This window comes from Zootoca vivipara, chromosome 9, assembly GCF_963506605.1.
Source record: "Zootoca vivipara chromosome 9, rZooViv1.1, whole genome shotgun sequence".
In the NCBI taxonomy this organism is placed as follows: Eukaryota; Metazoa; Chordata; class Lepidosauria; order Squamata; family Lacertidae; genus Zootoca; species Zootoca vivipara.
The window spans coordinates 43,401,446-43,419,137 of record NC_083284.1 but is presented as its reverse complement, the minus strand read 5'-3'; the positions used below and the strand labels follow the sequence as shown (position 1 = coordinate 43,419,137).

Genomic DNA, 17,692 nt, shown 5'->3' with positions numbered 1-17,692 from the left:
ATTTCAGAAGTGTGGTAATGTTTCGATCCAAATCTAGATCCCTCCCCAATGTAGCTGCTATTTAGTATTGCTCAAGGACCAATAACATGCTTTACCCACCCAATGTTTATATTGGATCCCAGAACTCTCTGGCTGTTGCCAAAGACTGAGAATGGAGTTCAGGTTTTAGATGCTAAAAAGTATGGATGCACCTATCATTTATTGCTGTTCATTCCTTCTTGGCTATCAGCTGTGATCTGATTTAGGTAATACCTAGGCATATAGTGATGCTCAGAAATGAGTTATAACTAGTGCCTAGATGCCTATCATTTAGGGGAATAAGTAAGAATCCTATATAATGTTTGACAATGCTATAAACACAGCAATGGTTTATTCTCATCCATCATTTTGCAGGTCCTTGGGTATTCTTTTTGTTCCTTTAAGATTCAAGCACACAAGATTCTATAGTGCTTAGTGACCTTTATAGAACTGTAGTTTGTCCTTCAGAACACATATAATAATTATCCTTGGGAGTCATAGTGCACAGAGTCTGCACTGATCTTGCATAAATCACATCTTTAATTTGCTCCAGTGATGGCAGTCTGAAAAATTATATGCCTATACTACCATTCAGCATCTGGTCCATTCTCTTTAAAGAGCACTTAGCTGCTCCCCATTTTTTTTCTCAAGGCAGTTTCTTGCTCTCTAATCTTTCAGCAAAAATGTCTAGTAAGTTAGTCATTGGATGAATGCTGCTGCAACTTTTGATGGAAGAGACAAATAAGACTTCACAGAGGTTTAGTAAAACGACGAGGCATAAAACAGTAGTGCCTTATGAGCAAGCTTACTCTGAATTAATAACTTCATGAACTTCTCTGCTAGGGAGAGACCGAAACATCTGAGCTCTAGAGTTTATGCCATCACTCTTTGCCTTGGTCTCTCACAATCAATAATTTTGTATTGAACAGTTTATATGAACCTGGGCAGAGATTATTCCAAATTCAGATTGTATTTTCGTATTATAACTTTTTTAAATAGCTTCTTTAGCTGATCAAGTATTCATGGCAATTTATTTTACAATCCATGTATTTTCATATAATTATATCATCACTTATCTTACATGATAAATGGGCATTTTAGACAGTTTGCTTTCCATCTCAAATGACTTAAGAGGTGTGAGTTGCCAGTCCTTTTTTTGTATGAGACTGAGTTTCGATGGAGTTTGTGGTGGAAGTCAGTTTTCTTCTGATTGTTGCCATAAAATGTTACCAAACCTCACAAAATTTATTCCTCTTCAGCATTCAAGCATTATTAGCTCCTAAAATGTGTAAGGTTTACAATTAGTTCAGTCATTTTGTAGAGTTGTGGGTTTTTTATTTGAACTGATCTGTAGAGTAATGATATTTTTGTAGATAAAAAAAGTTAAGTAGATTGAGCTGGGTATGTTTAGCCTGGAAAAGAGGAGACATATCTTCAGATATCTAAAGGGCTGACACATGGATGATGGAGCAAGCTTGTTTCCTCTGCTCCAGAGGGTATGACCCAAACCAATGGCTTCAAGTTACAAGAAAAGAGATTCTGACCAAACATCAGGAAGCACTTTCCAGTGAAAAAAAGCTGCTTGACAGTAGAACCAAGTCCATTGGAAGGTGGTGGACTCTTTCCTTGGAGGTTTTTAAGCAGAGGTTGGATGGCCATCTGTGATGGTTGCTTTAGTTGAGATTCCCACATTGCAGGGCACCAACCTATTTAATCCTCTGGGTCCCTTCTGACTCTACAGTTATTTGATTCTGTGATTCAGTGTTTGGTATTTTATTGCTGGTTTTATATTGCTGGTTTCAATCAGTGCTGTTAGCCTTCCATTGAATATATTCCTGATATGTTTGAGGAAAAACATCACCAACAAAACCTTTTGGAAAAAATGATAATATACTTTTAAATAAATGTAAAATATACAGTCAGCACCTGTAAATTGATAAACATCTCTGGCAACTGTAAACGTATTCACTCAACAGCAAGTTCCAGTCCTTCAAGTTTAGGGCTCCTCCCCACTCTTTCTTACTAAATTTTCTCTCAAAGAATTCTTGTTTAGGACCCAAACCAAGAGCTAAACCCCTCCCCTACTAGGCTCCAGATAAAATGAGCAGTACTAGATATTATCCATTCTCCGCTTCACCATCAATTAAATTACCCATTCTTATGACCTCACCCCTATAGTATGCAGCAAGGACACTTCTTCCTGATCCTCCTCCACATAAAGGGAATCCTCCAGTCTGTATCTGAAGAAGTGTGCATGCACACGAAAGCTCATACCAAAATATAAACTTAGTTGGTCTTTAAGGTGCTACTGAAGGAATTTTTTTATTTTGCAGAGAATGAGAGATCAGGCTAACACAAAATAATTACAATGTGGCAAAAGATAAAAAACCATCTGGTCAGTTCCATATGCATGGCTAATGGAAAAGACACATAAGGTAATTGTTTCCTAAAAGCTTTTATCTGTAAACTCAGAATAAATGGAAGACTGTCATCTAAAGGACAGTGGATTGCTGATTTGATCTTAAGCCTCATGTCTCTTTATATTAGCATATTCAGATTCAGGCTCCCTAAAATGCAATAAGTCAGCAAAGACGATTTGTGAAACCCATCCTATGACAGGTAACTTTTTGCAACTTTTTTTCTGATACAGGCAAGCTATGCGATTGTTAGATTTTATTTCAATTAGAAAATGTTATATAGTTTTTAATACTGGATTTTGCACGAAACATGTGTAATATAGTAGGTATGCCTTCTGTTAAAGACACTATTTGCAATTTAGCATCATTTTCAATTCCTTATTAAACAGAACAATCTGGTTACCATATTCAATTTTCCCCAAGCTGTTTTGCATTTTGTACAGTTGTATTCTGTACAAAAATAACTTTTAAAATAGAAAAGAGGAAAAATATTGTACTTAAGCAGAACTCCCCCAATGCCTGATTATTAAATCAAATCAATCAATCAATCAATGTAAATCATTGCAGAGTTGTAGAGCAGCCACATTTCATCACCCGATCTATGACTTTGCCTGCCAAGCTAGTTGGTTTGCACAGCTAAGCCATGATTTCCTGGACTATGTGTTTACTGGCATTATACCATAATGTGTCTTAACCATGGATTGTTTGAACACCCTACTCCATAAATTCATCCAGCTATAAAGACAAGAGGCAAGAGTAGCTGGAAAGCAAAACAAACATTGGGGAAAATATTACTTGTTTCTCCAGTCATCTGGAGACAACCTGTGTTTAACTTGTGGTTTCTTAAACAACTCATGTCCTTAGTGTTATGTGCAAACCAGGCCACAGAGTGGCCTCTTCTTTTCTCTGAAGTTGAAGAAATGACAGCTAGGTTTCTTCTTCTTCTGATTGATCTGGTATTGCTGTTGCACAGGCAGAGAGGAGAGAAACACTCTCCTTTTCTCTCTACCCAGGCTATCCTCTGCTGCTTCTGATTGAGGGTGGTGAGTATTTATCCAGTACATTTGTGTATAAAGTTGTCACTATGCCTCCAGTCTATCTATTTCAACATCCTATTTCTCAATGAATATAGGAAAGCAACTGATGTTTGAGGTGGTGTTTCCCCCATTGATGGGTTGTGCTGCAAAGCTCCATAGCAGGGGTGGGGAATCTTTTTGGTCTAGTGAGTCTGATCCTTGCTGGACCCCGACAACAGCCCTACGCTTGGAACTGACAAGCATAGGGCTGACAGAGTTGCTTTATATAGGGATTAGCTGCATGATTGAATTCCTTACAGAGACCTTGGTCATGTAGCCCAGTGTTTCTCAACCAGTGTGCCTCCAGATGTTTTGGGACTACAACTCCCATCATCCCTAGCTAGCAAGACCAGTGGTCAGGAATGATGGGAGTTGTAGTCCCAAAACATCTGGAGGCACACTGGTTGAGAAACACTGATGTAGCCAGTACAGCTACCTGCCCCACACCCGATGATGCAAATGATCTCAGATGTTAAGAAGTTGAGTATGGGGAAAACAGTCTAGTGGGCCAAATTTGGCCCATGGGTCAGAGGTGCCCCACCCCTAACCTTTATTCCTGTGTTGTCCACACAAAATTGAGGCTGAATGTGGTGCGAGCCCCACATTGTGCAACTCTGTCAGGCGATCTATGCCCTAGATGACGAGGTGGTGTTATGTGGTTTTAAGTGGATGCAACAAGAATGGCACTAAGATTACCAAAGCATAGGTTTTTTTAGTTAGACAACTGCTTTGTGGAGTTACTGTGCTAGCATCTGACACTTGATCACTTGATCAAAACCTAGCCCAAACCAGCTCAGGAAATCTCCGAAGTCTAAGGAAAGGCTACATACTACTATGTTCTGGAGATACAGAAAGGAATCACATAGGCCTTCAGCTTATTCTCCCTCTGCCCCTTCCCCCAAGCACAAAGGGAAAAGATTTCAAGTTTCTTGTTGGTGAGAAACCAGAGTTTCCCTTTGCATCTTAGCATGGCAAACTGTGGCCTGGGCAAACACCATTTGCCACATCAGCACACTTCCAATCTCCCCATGGTCTGCTCTTCTGTCTGAATGCTATACCAAATGGATTATCCCATAGTTCAGTTACAAAAGAGCTACAAATCCATCAGCTAAGGATTTCTACTAGAAAGGATTCTAGTAGAAATAAAGGCTATATTCACTTAACCGGCAAGATGAAGACCATCACAATGTAAGCATCTACTATGAACATACTATCATAATTTCTTAAAAGTTTTATTTCATTGATTTTTTTGGGCTGCAGACATCTTGTCATTAAGCGTAATCTCACAATGAATAGCTAATCATTGCAGCTTTATATTTCTGCATTATTCCAGTTCCACAGGAGGAGGAAAAAGAGGAATAACCCTTGGACACAATAGTTTTTATTGGTAGAGAGTATAACCTGTTGTCATGGAGATCAGCATGGAGCTTGCTTATGTGAGATGTTTGCTGCCATAGCTCTGTAAAAGCAGCATCTTAATGGAGAGTGAGGTCAGTGTTTGATCATAATAAATAGCTTTCATAGGCCATAGAGAGGGAGAAGAGGATACTTTATTTGCATTCACTTCAAGCATTCACTTTTCAAATTCCATATACAGTGGAACCTCGGTTTTCAATCGTCTCAGAAGTTGAACATTTCGGCTTTTGAACACCGAAAACCTGGAAGTAACTGCTTCAGTGTTCGAATGATTTTCAGAAGCTAAATGTGCCACACAGCTTCCGTTTTGAGTTTCCCTATTGTATTGAGGCTTCTGATTTCAGTTTTCGGTTTTCAAATGTTTAGGACTGGCATAGGCAAACTCGACCCTCCAGATGTTTTGGGACTACTACTCCCATCATCCCTAGCTAACAGGACCAGTGGACAGAGATTATGGGAGTTGTGGTCCCAAAACATCTGAAGGGCTGAGTTTGTCGATGCCTGGTTTAGGAGGTCAAACGACTTTCCGGAACGGATTACGTTCAAAAACCGAGGTTCCACTGTAAAATGTATCCTTTAATGAATATTTTTGGCGTCCAGGTATTTCCTTTTTTAAAAAAAAAGTTGCTGTACTTTTACTGGTCAGCCCTTGGTTGGATGCTATAGAATATTTTACTTAATTACATTTAGATTTCTTAGGAGCTTCCACCAAGGAGCTCATGGTGGCATTCATTACCTCACTCCTCATTTTATTCCCACAACAATCCTTCAATGTAGGTTACCCTGGGGGTTGGTGACTGGCCCAAGGTCACCCAGTGAGTTTCATGGCAGAGTTAGGGACTTGAACCCAGGCCTTTCCAGGATATTGTTTGACACTAATCAAAATTATGAAGCACTTCAAGTTAAGTGTTGTCGTTTTTAAATGCTGCATGTTTACGAATTTGGAGCAAAGGTATTTAGGTACTGATGCTTGTTTGTAAGCTAACAACTCACATCCAAAAAGAGTAACATTTTTCCTCAGATTTTTGAAATTTGTTTTTTTGGAGCAAGATACAGAATATCCAAATAAATACAGCTGGCAGGGCAAGTAAGATCCAGTGTTCTACTGTATATAAATTTGGCATGCAACAATAACCTGTTCGTCCAGTGGGAAAATAGCTACTGCATCTATTTTAATATATACAATCGGTAGACATAGAGTAGGAATGTGGCTCTCTCTGGAACTTGATAAAATTTAGCAATAGTGCTGAAAGAGCTATTGGGCTACAAAAAATATTATTGAAGGAAAGTGTTAGGTAAAAAATATTATTGGAGGAAAGTGTTAAGTACAACAAAACAGCACACACAGAAAACCTAGTCTTGTAGTTATTTTACACTTTATGCTACATCAACATATAAGGTGCAGAAGTAACAGCCATTTCTTTTCAGCTCTCTGATTTCCACTTGAGGCATTTCAAAGACTCTTGCTCTCCCATTTGCTTTTTTCTAAAAAAAAAATGATTTCATGGAATGAATTATGACCCCACTGGTTCTGTAAAGCAAATCTGCTCTGCTATCCAATGTGCTTGGGAGTAAGTCCTACCCAACTCAGTGGGACTCATTTTTGAGTAGTGTGCAGGATTGTACGGTTAGGACGGTATGAAAAAGATACACATTTTATGTGCTGTAAATAAAATAAACAAGGTTGTTTTCCAGCTCTGTACTAATTGAGGCACCTCTGTTCTATTAATGTACTTTTCTTTCTGAAATGATTTTGGCTGTTTGTCAAGTACTTGGCTACTCTTTCATCTTGGATGTTAATTGACTGTTGTCTGCCAATTAGCATGGCCTGGTGGATTTACTTGCAAGCTATGCTGGCTCCCAAATAATTCAATTTGTCTTCTAAATTAACGAATCTAAACATTTATATTTTGTAGATAAATGTCTGCTCCACTAAGAACAGAGCTAGATGAAGTTCTGTTACAACTCCCACCACAATGTCACCAGATCGTAATGAACGACCCCCCCAACTCCAACACTACTACTACTACTACTACTACTACTTATTACTATTATTATTATGGAAGGAGTACAATTTAAGTGTTTTGCTTTCTCTACTTCAGGCTGAAAACTTTTATTTATTTATCCAACCCTTTTACTCCTGCCACCTTATATAAATACATAAATGCCTTGGTTTACCAATCAGTAGCTATGCATAAGAGTGGTACAAAGCAGTGGAAAGCTTCACAAAATATATTTTCCTTTAATTAACAATGTAAAAAGATGGTAATACTAATTCATATGTTGAACTTTACTTGGATACTATTTCTTTAAGTAAGAAGGCTTACACACTATACCATTTAAGAAGACCATTCTAGGGGATTCAATTCCTTACCTGTAGGCACTGAGGACTCCACTTGCAGTCTTCACTCAGGTCCACAGCCTCTTCTATCAGGCTTCTATTAGGACTTTGGCTGCAATCTTCAGTTCCAGCAATCTCTGCTTTGCCAGGTACTCAGCAACCCTACTGAATGGGTTTTAGAACTTTCTCGAAGGCTACCTCTGGGACACTGACTTCCCCCCAGAGATCTCCTCAGCCTCTGTGAGTCTTTTCAGTTGTTGGTTTCTGTCAGGTGTCTCAAACCTCTAAGCCTTTATGTTCTCTGCCTGGCGTCAGGTTCCAGCTCTACTGCTTCTGTCCTTTTCTTTGCTCACTTACTTTGACAGACCCACCAACTGACCTTGGACTGTGGCTTGAGATTGCCTTTTTCTTTCCCACCAGTCATTCCAATTTGGGTTGAATTCCCTTTCCGCATCAGGTTCAATGGGAGGAGACAAAATGTCCACTGATTAGACTAATCAAATTCTACAAATTTTTAGTTGCCTATAGCTGTATATACTTTTATGAGGTGTTTTTTTGGGGGGGGGGGGAGTAGACAAGATCCTTCTAACCCCAGGATCCAGCAAATGTTAAAATATAAACCAGGCTAGCTTCCTATGTTGAGGGAATCACCTGGGTGATGGGTCATATCCTGCACTGCAGGGGGTTGGACTGGATGACCCTTGGTGTTCCTTCCAACTCTACAATTCTATGATTCTATAAAGAGAAGAAAGGAAAGGGGACTCTGTGCGAGATGGCAATGTGTGGGGAGACTGGGGACCCTTCCATCAACTCAGAGATAGTTAGAAGTGCAAAACCTGTGTTTAGAGTTGAAAGGTGTAGTGATGTGACCTGCAGGTAAAGCAGCAAACTGGAGAGAGAATTGGAGCAATGTTTGAGAGCAATGATTGATTTCTGTTTGAATCCAGCACTGTGGCTATGGGAGAAACAAGACCTTTTTGGGGTATTGATGCTGCGGACCCCTTTATTGTAGGCTCAGGTTTTATAAATGTCTAAATAAACCACATATAAAGACACCACCCATGGTGTCATTTCCACTATGCCTCATTGCAAAAGGAAAAACAAACCCTGGAATCTCACACCTCTTGCAGATTGGGGTGGTGTGTAACATTACTGTAATGACAGAGCCTTCTGCCCAGAGCTACAGTTAAAACAGTAGCCACCTGCTGATCTCCTGTTGATCCCTTGAATAAAGAAGTCAAGACAGTTTATATGCTGTGCACCCTTTACATTCAGTTGTGTGAATTCCTTTACACGTTTCTTCAAACCAGAACTTTGTTTCAGAAATAGAATTTTGAAAAAGCTTTAAATAAGGAAAAATGAAATGGAACAGACATGTGCCTTTCATTCTTATATGTGTCATATACTGTTAAATGTACTTTAATCAGTATGGAAAGAAAGAAGTCTAATCAAAGTGCTTAAATTTGATTGAGAAACTGAAAAAAAAAGTATGATCAAAGATGGTAGCTGTGAGCCTCATTCTATAGATTTTCCTGGTGTAAAAAATTACCTATTATCCTTTAGGGTTTGGAAAGGTGGTGACAGCATCTCTTTACTTCTGCTTCTTTCATATCTCTAGATATTTATTTATTTATTTATCTATCTATTTTTAAAAACCCAGTGGAACTTAGTATTGAGTGACGCTTTGTTTTTATATACATTGGCCCTTGTCGTAATTTTGGTTTTGTTGCATGCATAGCTTTTACACCAGCTTTTCATAGCAATTGCTCATTTATTTGACATTAACATGCCCACTTCTCTAGAAATTGATATATACTTTCCAAAGAAGTAGCTAACCATGTTAATACTAGCATATTACCACTAACTTTCTAAAGCAGAAAAAGGAGTTCTAAAACAGAATCATTAAATGTTGAAGAGGAATATAGGCTTCTGTTGGGAGTCAAGGTGGAAAACATTAAATCTCAAGCAAGCTGTGTGATATATTTGTGCAGCCAGGAAGTCAGGGACTGAGAGCCCAGCAAAATCCTTTATGGATAAAATTGCTAGGTGTTTTTTTTCCCTCCTCTTTGTAGAACCTGGCTTCTTATATCTCCCACCAGGAAGCATGATGACTGCAATCACAGTTGCCAGTTGCCCCCAAGTTTGGTGAGGCTGGCATGCGTCATGGGTGTGATGTCACATGTGTGACATTCATCACATGGTGTCATACACATCTTCCAATGCCGTGCAGGCCAGACCGGCGTGGTGTAGCAGAAGGCTGCATTGGCCTGTGCAATATTGAGAGATGTAGCACACGCCAGTTCTGCTAGGCCATGCCGGTCCCCGCGGTGTCAGGAGACGCTGCAGGGACTGGCTTGGGCTAGTGCAAGGTTGCACCAGCCTGCACAACATCTCCTGACACCATGTGGTCCTTGAATATATGGGAGGCTGAGCCCTTAGCTAAGGAATATTGGGGCTGACGACATCTCTGCCACCTAGATTTGGCATGCCTGACTCTCATGTATAGCCTGTAAATTGTGCTTGGAAATGTGTAAATGATTTTAATTATAAAAGCATGATTTAGCTGACAGGCTAGTGTAACTTGTACATGTTTGCAGGCTGGGGGTGAAGGAAACAACAATAATATACTGTTCATACCTTTTGTAAAACTGCAAATGAATACTGAAGCTTCCTTAGCCTTAGCCTACTATTAAATTCCAGAGCTGAATAAGAGATACATCTGAGGGGGGAAATATAGAAATGGCACTATACTTTATACTGTTGCCATAGATGTTCTTAACCTATTTTTTTTAAATATATTTTTATTAATTTTCCAATTAAAACCAATTATATCACATTCATTATTTCAAATTATACACATATATATCAATCAAACCGAATGTTATGCCAAATCATCTAAAAAAATTTTTTTTGGGTTCCCATGCTTCAAGAAATTGGGGATTCCTCGCAACCGTCCACTGCCGTCTTTTTTCTAAAGTTCAAATCGTCTCTTCGAGTTCATAATAATCCAAATCTTTCCCTTACAGTCACATAGATGTTTTCCATTTTCAACCGATTGTTTCCCAGCTGCTGAGATAAATATCAAACAAGGTTTCACAAATATTCTTTCTCCTGTGTGGGTTAATCAGTCCAGCCTCCCCATAAATCTTCTTGGTCTGGAGCTCCCTGTTGCGTCAACACGAAGCAGCGCCATCTTAAAAAGCTCAAATCACTTTCATTTTCTCTCATAACCATGTAGATTAACGATCTTTGTTGTAAAATTTACAGCTTTTCCAGGCAGAAGACCCAAACATCAAACCATAGACTTGGTAAATTAATGGATCTCCTTGCCCTATAGCTGAACTTAGCTTCAGGTCGCTGCTCCAATTCAGAGTGCGTCACAGCTCATAAATCCTCCGAACGCGTCCAGGCACTCCTTCCGTCTAACTAGAGGGGGGCTTTTCTCATCAGCAACTCCACATCTTTAAAAAATATGCTCAGTAACAACAGTTTATAAAGTTCAACTCACACAGTCTTTTGCTTCTCTTTCACTCCAAACAATCCAGGACATCGCGTCTGGGAAGGTACGAGGTAACACATATGAAGAAAAATTAAAAAAAACTCACTTCCCTTATCGCTCCGTCCCCATCAATCCTTCTTCCAGATGAAATACAGCCTTTGACTCCTCTCCCTCAGCAGCATAAATTTCTCAGCAGTAAACAGCGCTTCTTCCCCTCCTTCTGAAGTATGTCCATAGATTTAAGCCTAATTATCTTCTTTAACCATGGAAATCCCCGCCATGCAGATTAGCGTCCGGGAGTCCTGGCCCTCGTAAGTGCTTTTCAGCCCAAGCTCCCCCCACTCCATAAACAATCGGAGTGGGTCTGGGGGCATCGCGGGCCAGCGGCCCCTCTCCGTAACCCCCGGAGAGGGTAGGGGGTTGCCATTTACTCCCCTAGCAACCGCCAAATTCCTTACGAAGGTCAGAGGGATGGAAAACAGGTCCGCCATTCCTGCCGGCGGAAACCGGAACCATAGATGTTCTTAACCTAAATGTGCTTGACATATGCCTTAGCAATTAGCAAGTAACATCTGTAAATGTATTAATATTTATTGCAGTACCTTTACATATGCTGAAATGAACATAATTTTGCTCCTTTTTTGTGCATCAGTTTCAGCTTACGAATTCTAACTGAGGTGTTGTGTGGGGACATGGTGAGCCACGGATTGCAGCTCTATCACTGCTTGTACCAGTGGTGCAGTTATGTTTTTAAAAGTACACAGAAAAGTCCAGTAAGCACCTCTCCCACCCATTGTGCCCACAACCATTTTTAGATATTCTCCTTTACTTCCCCCCCACCTCCCCGGCTTTTGCGCCTCTGTCCAATTTTTTAAAAAAACCAAAACCAAAACTTGCTGAACGATTCAACTTGACTGTAGTTGTTTCTCCATATACACAAGGACAAAATTGTAGGTCATCCAACTTATGATCTGTCCTACTAAGATGGTTTCCCTCTCAGAACATCTCCACCTTCTCTCTCTTTTTTTTGCTGCTTCTCGGGATGAAAAGAAACAGGGGCTTCATATTTGAGATATTGCAGGGTGTTGTTGTCTAGAACATAACAGGTTCAAGCTTTGCTTGATGGTTGGTGTCTCTCAAGGACTTTATCACTGGCAAATTTCTGTATTACATGTCCACTTGTGTTGGGATTTGCTGCCAAGGAGTGTGGTGGAATCTCCTTCTTTGGAGGTCTTTAAGCAGAGGCGTGACAGCCATCTGTCAGGAATGCTTTGGTGGTGTTTCCTGCTTGGCAAGGGGTTGGACTGGATGGCCCTTGTGGTCTCTTCCAATTCTATGATTCTATGGGAGTTAAGTGCCATTCCACTAGGAGGCATCTTTCTGCTGACTTGGGCATAACTACTGCTTAAGCAATACTTTCCTTTGACCATTGCTTGTGTCTGTGTATGTATACATATGCCATACATAACATCCAGCTGCGTTTTAGGGTCAGGCTGCATTCATATGAGTCAAGATAGTTTTATGCCAAGATGTACACGATTTTCTTTGATTTGTAAACACGTTTTAAATATTGTTGGACAATGTCTAGGATAGCTAGTTCTTCCTCGTGTTCTTGGTGGCGTCCCACATATAGTGCCTGCAGCTGTGCAGAGCAACATTCAGAAGCTACAGACACAGTCAGCTTTCTCTCTTCCCCAGATTTGACATTCATTAAGTAATTTTAAACAATGGCTAGAAACCAAAGAAATGCATAATTACTTCCACATGCCCTAAGGGGCTTCTAACTTCTTTTCTTGGGTAACAGATTGTGGGGATTTTTAAAATTATGATTAAAGCATAAATATCTGCTGTGGAAAGAAGAAATAGCTAAAATTCCTGAGGTCTTGGGCATGCTTAAAGTAGTTCTTTGGATACCAGCTGGTAATCTTTCAATGACATGAACTTTGTAGGTTTTCAGAAACAGAGTTAAAGCAAAAGATAATGCTGTGCAAATTTTAATTTTCTGGTTTAGACAGAAGCTAAGCAACCTTTACTATTCTTTTTACAGAATGAGAAATCTCCAGGCCGCTCAACAAGCCGCTCAAGTAACATTTCGAAGGTAAGTTACAAACTATTCTCAGGCAGACATGCTGTGACATATACTGTTTTTGTTGTAATCTGAGGCACACTTACTTGGGAGTGAGTCCCATTGAATACAGTAGAATGTAAACATCAATAGGATTGGGCTGCATGTTTAAATGGGCTTTGTAATATTTTGAGTATGTTTTCATTTAACACTATTTAACACTAAACTGTGGTTTAGCATTACAAGAATGAAGCAAGCCTTGATTGCAGACACCTCTCCCATACCCTCTATTCCTTTCAACAAGGAGAAAGTCTGGAAGCTTCTCTTTTGCTGTGTTGTCTAAATAGTAAACTGTGGTTAACCTCAACTATGGTTTGTTCAAGTGAGCTATAAACTATGGTTTGAAATTGAATTGTTTCAGCAAACCATAGTTAAGATTAACCATAGTTTGTCCCAGTTCAGATTTCATGAGAAGCTCTGGTTAATTTAAAACAGAAGTGAAAGCTTCCCAATACCTTCTTGTGGCTGCACTGGAGAAGGGAGCATGCATGCCTAAGAATCACTATGGCTTGCTCTCATAGTACAAAACCAAGGTTTTGCCTTATACTCCTCTCCCCACCCAAGGCCAAGATGTGTCACTTGGAAACAAGCCACATCTCACTGAAGTCAACAGTATAAAGTCCATTGGCTTCACTAGATCTGAATATTGCTCTCTCAAACCTTCCGTTCCCTATATATGTATTTGTTTGTGTGTCTAAATTCATTTTGCAGACTCTTGACAAATTGCCTTCCATATATTTTAACATTTCAAAAGCAGGTTGAAGATACAGATATTCAGTCTGCTCCATAATGTTTGTGGTGCCAAGAGCACAGGAGATTATGGAAGGAGATTAATAAATTTTATAATAATAGTCATTTGGAGCATGAAAATCAGATTAGGTGAAAACTCTGAATAAATGGAGAAAGAAATTGATTTCCTGAGTCTGAATGAGTAAGGAAGAAATAGCTGCATTTTGTGGCCACGAAACATAGTTGACCAAGCTGCTGAGCAAGATACAGTACAAGGAGGTTAGCACTACATCAGAGGGTAATATTAGCAGTAACTTATTACACCTGAATGCATGGTAGTTGCTAGGTGTTTGTGAAAGCAGCAGCCTTCTAGAGTAAACCTGCCAACCTAGGCAAGCAATTGTAAATCTCTTTCCCCCCACCTGCCAAATTTACTGTTCCTCTTGATATTCATTTATACAGTGGAAAGACACTTCAGAGAAGAGCTCAAACAATGTAGTGCTTTCTTTTGAATTACCTGCCAGCGGCAACTTCACACACAAACACACAATAAAGGTTTCTGCTGGCAGTATGTGAATCTGCACAAGTGACGGAAAGGTGGGAAAGTGTCCACTTCTCCTGTTAATCGGCTGGTGTTTTGTTTATATGGATGGCATTTGTTACAGAAAATTTATGTTTCCCCCCTTTCTTTCAGGGGTGGGACATGCATCTCTCTGCCTCAAGGGGGTGGGGAAGGAAATACATTTTATTTCTCAAATATTTTTGTAGGTTTGCATGCATGCAGAGAGTGCTTGCCATAGTGATGAGTCCCAGCCTCCTACCTCATGTGTAGCCAGGGCCGGTGTGTCCATAAAGGCAAACTAGGCAGCTGCCTAGAGCGCCAGAATTGAGGGGCGCTGCCTGCCCAGCGCCCGCTGCCCACGTCTTCCTGGAAGCTGACTCCTGCAGCCAATCAGAAGCTGCAGGCGCCTCTGGGCGCCGCCCCTTCTCCGAGACGCAGCAGGAAGACACGCCCGGCAACATGCCCACATGTGACGGAGCCCGGCCATTCCCCGCCCAGTCATGAAAGAGGGCTGCGATCTGCCTGCTCCTCCTCGGCACTCCCCGTCAGCCGCGCGGCAAGCAGCGCTTCTTCTTCCCCGGGCGGCCCCGGAGGCGCCTCCGAAGACGCCATTGCCGGCGGGACGAGCACGAGCCAAAAGAAGAGCTCACGCTGTGAGCTCCTCAGCGGCGGCTGCAATGAGTGAGCGAGCGGTGGCGGCGGCAGCGCCCGTAGCTGAAGCCTTCGGCTAAGGCCGCTGGTGCTGCTGCCGCCACTCACTCGTTGCAGCCGCCGCTGAGGAGCTCACAGTGTTCCCTCCATAAGTGGGAGGGCGCTGAGCTCTTCTTTTGGCTTGCGCTCCTCCCACCTATGGAGGGGACGCAGGGGCGTCAGCAATGCGTCATGTTTTGCCTACGGCGCAAAAAACCCTAGCACCGGCCCTGTGTGTAGCTCGGGGAGGGGCTGGATCATTACCTAACTGTCCTTTATCTAAAACAGTGAGAGCAGGTGTACCATTTTGGAGAAAATTATCTCTTTTTGCAGGAGAATCTAGGAATTCTATCTATAATTTCACATTACGTTTTGTAATTTATTTATTTTACATTTTAGTGTTGATTCTCCCAACAGAGGTTTATAGCTATTTCTACAGTGTAAAGCATGCTGCTTTTTTTTACCTGCTCTGTGTTTTCTTTCTAAATGTTTAATTGCTTTTTAAATGTGTGAGATAATATGTCAATAGCAGTTTCAGAAGAATCTAGATTTGTTTCTTTTCGGTGTGGTACAGTCCACTCTTTGTAATATGTTGATGTGTGTGAGACTATCTGCTTGTATGAAAATGTTCACATATTTTATTTCTTTTTCTGATGTTAAACATAATTTGAGGGTTCCCTCTTTTCTCAGTGAGAAGTATAAGCAATTCAAAGAGGGATTTGTTTAAAAAAATCTTCTTTTTAAATGAATGGTTTGCTGTACTGAATAGTTCTTGTTATAACCACATTCAGATGTGTGGGAGTGAAAGGATTTCTTAAAAGACTGATTCTCTTCATTGCACATATTTAAAATTTAGCACATAGTAAAAAAGAACGAGTCAGTTTTGTTCTAAACTGATCCATTGTCAGTTGGCCACAAATATGAGCTTGGCATTTAATAATTTGGTTTTCACTAATAAGTGATAAAGAGAAAATATGACGTGCCAATAAAAGCCTGATGGAATTTTTTTAGTTAAATGTTAACAGTAAAAGGTAGATACAACTCAATCACAACCAAGTAATCATATACTCCAGAAAGGCAACCATGTGTATGCCCCCCCCCCCCCCGGTTTTGGGTTGGTTTTTTATTCTAAGGATGGGCAGGTACTGTGACTCATGTCTCCCAGTTCGGAGAGGTGCAAACATCTCTAATAGTGAACAAGCATGTTTATTCCTTAAACTGTTCTAGGCATTTTCTCTTGCTTCCATACTTAGAATTTTCTTTTTCCTCCCAAAAAACACAGCAGGCATGGGCGTAGCAGGGGGGCAGGGAGGGGAAATTGCCAAATAAAAATACATAGTTATCTGAGGTTATGCCCTCCCTAACAAAAGGCCTGCCCCCCCCCATGGCTATGCCCATGGCTTTTGTCTGACTCTGGTTATGCCCATTGATTTTAAAGGGTAGATTAAACCAGCTGTGTTTTATAGTAAGATTTCAGAATGTTTAAAATGGTTTGCAGCTTCAATGATTTAAACTGCATTGGAATATTTTCAGTTTGTTTCTGGATACACTTGACCTCTTTAAACTGATGGTAGTGAAGATGCATTTTTAAAAATTGCCATGCAGATTCAGTAGAGTGACTTATTTAATCAGAAGGCATGGTAGATATTTATTTTAAAAAATTATAAATATAATGGCTGTGCATGAAAAGCCTGTTGTTATTCATCTTGACTTAGACACATCATCATCACACCCACTTGGGATATGATCTGTATAAACAACTAAAGGTTTGGTATGTGTGGACTTTTCAAAGAGGCATATAAAAAACATAATGCATTCCTATGTAACAATTAACTATACTATGCTTGTTTTCAAACAGGCTAATAAACAGATGTTTATTAAATTGAGCAACTGACTTGCACATACCAAAATGCACTTGCTAAAAGCTATAACAATATTACTGAGTACATCTGTTAAAAGGAAAATGGAAGCCAATAATGCCTTCGTAAACATGCCCTTATTCCTCTGTATAATCATATTGACCTCCTAAGAATAATTTGCCTTGATTTCTTTATTCATGTCTTCAAATCAATACTTTTTTACTTCCAGTATTTTAGTACCTTTCAGCTAAGTATGTGAATTGCTTGGCAGACATTCCCCTTAATTATTATAGAGGGAGGCGTTTCTGATCCTGATTAGATTAGATATGATGTAGTTTGGAAAACAAACACCACAGCCTTCTGATTTTGACTTCTAGTATTACACAAATATGATGAAATTTATATGGACAATGATAATTTCAACAATCTTGTCTGTGAATGATGCTGACTGGAGAAGAGCTTGTTACTATGGCAGCTAATGCTGTTCTAGGACACATCACATTCATTGTGTTGAAGGGAACCCACCCCTTTGCTGTCACTAATGTTGCAAGTGAAAGCATTAAAAGTTGCCGGAGGGGGGGGGGATGAGTTACATTTCTAACTTGATGGTGAGGACTGGCGAAAATGAAGAGTGGAAAACCCAAAACTTAAGCTACTGTATGTAGAAATGAAAAGCTGTGATCTAACGTGTCAGTCATGGAATGAATGAATGCACGCATCGTGGCACCTCCTCCTTACATGCCAGAATAAAGGCACTAACTCTGAAACTGAACTTGGTGTAACTGATGGCCTTGCTTTTGGATCATATTTTGGCGAGGCTGAAAATGAAGTGTGTGCCAATTTATTTGCAGAGTGTTTCACTAGTGTCACAGTTCAGTGGAGTTGTCTATATATTTCGCTACCATAAATTATATCTTATGCTTCCATACACTCAAGGTGGCTGAGGCTTCCCCACTGCCT

General features: G+C 40.3%; 1 protein-coding gene across 3 annotated transcripts in view; it reads left to right on the top strand.

The window, feature by feature from the left end:
* Positions 1 to 17,692, top strand: part of MARCHF1 (membrane associated ring-CH-type finger 1) — a 125,625-nt gene that overhangs the window by 66,339 nt on the left and 41,594 nt on the right. For all 3 annotated transcript variants that reach the window (XM_060278683.1, XM_060278682.1, XM_035111599.2), the window contains one exon: positions 12,815 to 12,865. In XM_060278683.1, coding sequence (XP_060134666.1) covers positions 12,815 to 12,865 — 51 coding nt within the window. The remainder of the gene's footprint in view (positions 1 to 12,814; positions 12,866 to 17,692) is intronic.